Source organism: Gavialis gangeticus, unplaced genomic scaffold (assembly GCF_001723915.1).
Source record: "Gavialis gangeticus isolate Ggan-Ray unplaced genomic scaffold, GavGan_comp1, whole genome shotgun sequence".
Classification (NCBI taxonomy): Eukaryota; Metazoa; Chordata; order Crocodylia; family Gavialidae; genus Gavialis; species Gavialis gangeticus.
Window position 1 is genome coordinate 22,369,315 of NW_017729008.1, and position 7,159 is coordinate 22,376,473.

A 7,159-nucleotide genomic window follows, 5' to 3' on the forward strand; every position below is an offset into this window, starting at 1 on the left:
AGGCTCCATCCACTGGTCTCTCTTGGTTCCTTGTGTACAGGCACAGGGGGAAGTATTGCATGCATGATCCTGAGTCTCTTCCTTTCAGCTGTGATGCAGGGAGATTGTATAGAGGAACATGTGCTGTATTACCCAGCACACGCTAGGCTAACACCTAGCTTGTGAACAAAAGGTTTAATGTGCCTGCGATAACACTCCACTCATTTTTGTTAGCTATTCTTTAGACTTATTTGTGCAAGTTGTGAAATCCTAGTCATGTGAGACCACACTGAAGCCCGCAGCTATTAACTATTTCACTGAGAAGTAAAAAAAAAAGGCTGCTTTTTTGTATAACCGTTAGGGGCTGTGCTATTACCTCTGCTATAAACTAGGGGGAAATTGCCTGCCACATCTTCTTTAATAAACTCCACCCTGAAAATCCAAAGTTAGCAGGTATTATGTGATAATCAGCTTGGCCTTAACTGTTCTGTTTCCCTAAAAATGGTCCTGTTCAGTTAGGAACAACAAGGAAGAAAACGATAAATGGTTTAATCTCTCAGATCTGCTCTCAGATACTTACTGGGCAAAGTGGATACTGCTATGGCTACAGCAAACAACCATATTTAAACAAGCGCAGCATTTGGTATGCTAGGTATCAACTTTTTTTCCTTATAGCAGGTTTATCCTAATCCATTAACTTTGTTGTGAATAGTTGACATGAGAAAAAGATTTAGGACTTTGTTAAAACCATAACAATAACTTTATTTAATAATACATAGGTTTAAATATTTAAAAAATGTGATTGCTTTAGCAGATGCTTTGAGGCTATATACAATGCCAAGTACAACAGGTACTTAGAAATTATTTTTAAAGAAGCTAGCACTGAAAAGCATCCCCTTCTGCTATCACATTACATAGCCCTTGATGGAATAACAAGAGCAAAACCCTGTGCTCTCTTTGCAAATCTCATCAGATTATTTAATCTTTTCTCACCTTTTCCCCGTTGGGTAGAACCTGGAGCAGGAATTGCCATCCCAGGCACAGTAAGGATCTCTGGCCAGGCAGCAGTCAGCACAGGCTGTTCCATAGACATGGCAGCGATGCAAGGATACCTGGGTGACCCCTTCATCTGAGCTCACGTATAGCTGTTGCTGTAGAAGGAAATGGAAAGATTTATTTCAGTAAGGAGTTTAGAGGAGGAGTTTTGACCAGAACTCAGCTAAAAGACCCCAAAGCCCTTCAATTCATTTTGGAATTAACACAGTACCAAGAAGGGAAGCACTGATGGCTGCAAAGCCAAAATAAATAGAAATCTCTCAGGTTAATATACCTATAATATTACCACCTTCCTGCTGGAAAACACTAAGTACACTATGGAGAATACTAATGCTCCTTTGAACATTGAGGCTCATTGTTCCATTCTGGGGAAACCAAACTGAGCTAACATTTCAGATTTAAAAGCCTTTGAACTAAGGAATTTCTCTGCATATAGTTTGTTAAAAAAATAAAGTGCAAATCTTTTACTTGGATTTCTCTAGTGCAGACTTTCCAGAAGCACAAAACTGCGGATTCTATTACAGTAATCGGGGCAAAATTTTCATACCTTTACTATCCTTGAACAGTACCATATGCTAAGCCAATGGGATCAATGAAGTCCATGATCCCACATATGAAGCAATAATGAAAGAGTCTTAGAATCCACACGAAAATGACAGATTACACCCAGAATAGAGATCAAGAATATTATCTATAGCTGAAATGAACCCTGAAATTAAACCCTGATCTGGATTCAATAATTGTTTTTGGCCTCATCTCATCTCTGTTGTGAAGCTGTCCAATTTCACTAAGTTTAATTTGATAAATAGTACCTAATGCTAATGAAAATAATAAACAGCAAAAAAGCACTTCTGTCCTAATGTAATGAAATTCAGTGGAGCTACCACATATTCTACCAGTTGGAGAGTCTGCTGTTCCTATTTTACATTTTGTCCTTAATCCTGTCTTCAGTTAAGTGTTAAGTGAGTGTTCTAGTTTTCTTTACCTTTTTAGAAGAAATCTTCATTGTCGTTATGGGAGCATTATTCTGAAAGACAAAATTCCAGATCTCATTTGTATGCCCTCCTTTTGATTCATATAGTCACAGCGCTCTGACTTTCTAAGTTCAGCCCTTTCTAAATAAACAGGGTTTCCCCCCGGAAAGATATCATTCTCACTTAATTTTTTTTTTGCCACAGGTCAACATATATGATAGATATCCAGGGTTTGACTCAGTAAGTATATTGGCTACATGAACTTGTAGACTTGACTCTATCATATTTCAGTATATATACTAACAAATTCTTGCACACTTGTAGCTGACTTGCATTTAAGAGCTGTCTCGCTACTACTGACAACCAGTATGCACTTTCAAACCATCATTCTCACATTCTTTGAAGATGATAGCCTGCAGAAATCACTCTATAGCTCATATGTAATTAGCGCATGATCAGGAGAAGAACATGTCATATTGCTTCTACACTGTGTCTACAGTGAATAGACTTTGGTTACTGTCCAACACATGGTTTGTAGATTATCAAGAAGAAACTTCAGCATTAAAAATGAAGTGTTGTGGTACATATTTTTTTATTTTTTTTTTTTGGTTTTTACTCAGATGATACCTCAAGTCATGGTAGGACATTTTTAGTCTTTTATCTGAGTCTGACTGAATGTGAAAAAATACCCATAGGAGTTACTGTACCCATTGCCTTACATTAATGAAACAATCCATTATTCTTATCCAAATGTATTGTATCAGTGATAACAATAATACTGGCCATCATAACTTTGGAGATTGACCATTTTCTACAGCAATCATAAGAAAAATGCTGTTACAGTATACTATCAGACTGGAATAGCAAAGGGGATACAATTTGGTTACAATTTGGCAGAGCTTTGACAGAGCGTAGAACAGGGATTGGAGCACTTTGGGACTGAGGTGCTCAGGAGCTGAAATGCTGCTTTGCCGTTCAGATTTCATACTGTGGGCACATCTGCCCAAGATGCTTTACTGCACAGTAGACTAGTCTACTGCACAGGAAAGCATCACCATGTAACTGTGTGCAGAAGCTACTAAGCAGTAAATTAGACTAGTGCATGTTTTTTTGCATGCAATTAACTGTGCATTAGTTACTGTGCAGTACTGCTCATGAGGACACTGACCAGGAGCGAATTTGCTCCTAGTCAGCCACAGCACCTTAGAGCGACAGGGGATGGGGGAGTTCTCTGTGCCCGGTCCTGGAACTGCTCAGCTTCTGGCTCCCCTCAGTAGCTAGGAGCTAATCAGCACTGGGATGGGATCACTCTCTACACCCTTGGCTTGGCACTGTGTGGCTCCTGGTTTCCCACAGGAGCTAGGAGCCATGCAGCACCACAACTGGGGAGCTCTCTGCTTCCCTGATCAGCTGGGGGCTCCCCATCAGCTGTCCTGCTTGTGTGGCAGCTGCTACAAGCCTCAGGCAAGGGTTTTCTGCCCAGCAAGGAGCTGGCTGGGAGCTGTTCTAGCCCAGCCATGGGCTCACCAACAGTTGCCCCACAAGCAGGACAGCTTCCAGCTAGCCCCCTGCTGTGTAAAAAATCCCTGCCCCACTGGCTGCTGCACCAGAGTGGGACAGCTCCCAGCCGGAGCCATCTGCTTGGCAGGGAAATCCACTGGGCACCTGGCTCCCTGGCAGCTGTGTCCCAATATGCATGGGGCCAGGAGAGCTCTGCTGGCTGCAGTGGCAGCTGTCTCCCAGTCCCATGCATATCAGGACCCCTCCCAATGTGCACAGGGCCAGGAGACAGCTGCTGCTGTAGATAGCATAGCTCCCCTGGCCCCATGTGCATTGGGACCAGCCCCTGGGCTCCCAACATAGAGGAACCTGGAGCTCCCCTGGCTGTGGTCAGATTCACTCCCTACAAGGTGCACCTGTAGATGTGCTCCTGGGGAAAGCCTACTGAGCCATATTTTAACATGCAGTATCTTACTGCCCAGTGAGCCTATATTGCAGCAATAACACATGTAGAGGCACCCTGTAGGATTCATTTTAAATCTTTACTATTAGTAAGTCTGTGTATCCTTCTCTCTAAGTTTGAGGGTCATCAGGGTGAGCCCCAACTCAACCCTTGTTGCAGAGGTAAAGACCTTAAGGGCTCAAACTAGAATTCTGTGTCATTAGAACACTATGCAAGGGACTAAGAGTTAATATTTTTGACAAATACTACCCATGAGAGCTTCCTATCCATACCAGTTGTCCCTTCTTCAAAGAATACTTCCAGTGAAAGGTTTAATGTACTCTTGTGTGTGTGTGTATATATATATATAGCCTCAGTATTCACTCAAACTTAAGAGGAACATGCATGCTCACAAGGAACACAGCCTGGTGCATGGGAGGACTGCACACGATGGTTGGGACATATTGCAGGGGATAATAGAACAGCATCAGTGGGGGATAACAGAGGCAACACTCCTTGCATTGCTTGCTCAAGGAACTATCACAGCAGTTGTCCAAACACAGAGCAGCATAGTGCCTGCTCTTTCTGTGCCCCGAAAGAAGAGGCTGAAAAGATGGCCCAGGGCCTTCCTAATGTCACAGCTGCCATTCTGCCACCCCCAAAGACAGCAGGCTGGAGGACCTCTTTGTGCTGCAGGCTGAGCTTCCTTTGCAATGATATATCTAAGCACTGGTCCCTATTCAGGATTGCAGCTCAGTATCAGTAATTGCCTTGAATCTATACAATAAATAGCAGTCTACTCAGAGAATTTAAAGGACCTTTTTAACAGCAGGGTGAACAATTCTTTGAAGTACTAATGTGCAGCTATGTGCTAAGTGTGCTTGACAGTGCCTGAATAATTATTTAAACAATTCAGGAAAAATGTATTTTTTATACTTCATGTCACCTTAGGGTGATTTAAGTGTGAAGCTCTCTAACTCCTGTGTCATCTGGCATTGAGAAACTGGATGTAAGTATAAAAAAATCCCAATTTGCTTCAATCTGTAGTCAGAAATCAGAAAGCTTATCAAAAAATCAAAGAAATAAAAAATCTCAGATTCCAGCTTCAAACAGGGCTTAGAATAGGGATTGGAGCAGTTTCAATATGATAAAAGCCTACACCTGGCAGTCATGATAACTGACCTCTTAAAATGTGATTATTTAAATCCTTTGAGCAAGGATGACAACAAAAATGTGATTTAAATGCAACTGAAAGAAGATTTAAGTCTACTATGGCCCATAGTACATAACACATCACCTACCCTTTGCTTAGAGGGCATCATGCTCAAATGCATTTGATCATTTATCAAGTGCTAGCCCCCTTGCCAAGGTCTTTAAATCAAGGTATTTGTGTGAACATATATGGTGGAAGAGTCGAAAGCAAGAGATTCTAACCTGAAAAACTTCCAGTTCTTCTAAAATTAGTTCTCCACTTGCTGAGAAGTTGGTGGGAAGGACGACAACTTTCTGCACAGTGCCCTGGTCTGAAAGAGAGCAAAAGAACAGATGAATTCTTAGCATCTAAGACAAATATTAAAGAAGAAAACCGCATTGGACAGAAAGTTCAAATGATTTTCATAGATCCATAGTATATAAGGCCAGATCTAGTATGGCCTGTATAACACACGGTATAGAATTTTATCCTGTTGTTCCTATAAGGAGTCCAGTAACTTATGTGTATGATTTTAAATAACATCTAGTAATTAAAGCTGTGCAAGGCTTCAGACCCTGCTTCAGATCTGGAGAAGCTTCGGTCGCTACTGCAGACCTGGCTGCTAAGCTACTGTGTTACCAGTTACCAACCAATCATGATTCACTCAGGGACTAATTCAATATACAGTTGCTAGCTAGTGTAACCAGTTAATTAGCAACAATAAACACCTAAAAAACCAGAGACAGACTAAGGAGAGGAAATAATCAATACAGACAATCAACTGCCCCAAGACAGACACAGTCTGTTGCACAAGCACCCTTGTCATGAGTTTTGTCTGTCAGCAGCTAGGGGTACAGGGCCCCAGAACCCTTGCACCTATCTCCTTGACAGCTGGCAGGTGTCATGGCTGCTACAGGGGCTACCATCCCTGCAGCTTCCACCCTCCTGCGCCTTAACACACACAGGGTCACCCATGGCATGAGTTTTGTGTTCACCCCCCTGCAGTGTTCACCCCCCTGTGGTGTAACACGTACGCGTGACATTAGTTTTGCTTCCAAGAATTTGGGGTACAGTTCCTCCCAAACTCCTGCACCGATCTTCTTGAAACTTGGCAAGCTTCACACTCTTAGAAGGGGCTACAACCCCTGCAAGTTTCATCCAAATCAGACAAAAAACAATAAAGTTATATATATTCCATTGATTCCCCATTATACCCTATGGCCAGATCTCTGAGGCGGCTCCGAAGATTCACAGCCATTTTGGCCGGATCGAAGCGGAAACCTGGTCTGGAGCTCCAGATCAGATTGCTGGCATCTGATGTGGCTGTATCCAAAGCCAGTTCAAATAGCTGCCTACTTGCACAGGCCTACTAGTAATAACTTTCTTATTAAAAAATCACAGCAGATATATAATTAGGTAGTATTTTCCTCCAATATTTTTCAGCCTTCATTTATACAGACTCTATTGACTCTGTATCAACTATCCATCACGTGACATGACATGACAAGGCCATGTGATACCTTAAGGCTCATGAAAGAATCTAGCTTTTCCCTACTTGTTCAGTGAAGGTCTAAATGGAGGATGAGGAATTCAGATCAGTTACTTTTGAAGCCAACTGCTTAATATTTTGGGTACTTTAAAGATTAGTTCAGGGATGGAAGTTCCTGTGTAATGGGAAGCATAGAAGAGAAAGTATAGTGCAACACAGTGGATGCATCTACACGTTCACTAATAGGGCTGTGTGAAGCTTCGGGTGGTGATTCAATTCGGAGATTTGGCCTCATTTGGTGGCCGAATCTCTGAATCCGAGTCGAATCAGGGGACCAATTTAAAAGTTCAAATAGATTCAAAGCTCTCCAAATCTTCAGAAAAGATTCAAAGAGCTTTGCTGATGCGGGCAGTCCCCAGTGGCTGCAGCAGGGAGCTGCAGCTGATTCTCAAATGGTAAGTACTAGGGGCACAGGAGCGGTGGCTGGGGAGGGGAGCATGGGGGGACCCCTGCCAGCCCCCCGGACC

General features: G+C 42.5%; 1 protein-coding gene across 1 annotated transcript in view; it reads right to left on the reverse strand.

Annotated features, from left to right (window-relative positions):
• SEMA3C (semaphorin 3C) overlaps positions 1-7,159 on the reverse strand; it is a 251,274-nt gene that overhangs the window by 21,339 nt on the left and 222,776 nt on the right. The window contains exons 13-15 of the mRNA XM_019509496.1: positions 5,386-5,474; positions 2,021-2,062; positions 973-1,130 (exon numbers count right to left, since the gene is read on the reverse strand). Coding sequence (XP_019365041.1) covers positions 973-1,130; positions 2,021-2,062; positions 5,386-5,474 — 289 coding nt within the window. The remainder of the gene's footprint in view (positions 1-972; positions 1,131-2,020; positions 2,063-5,385; positions 5,475-7,159) is intronic.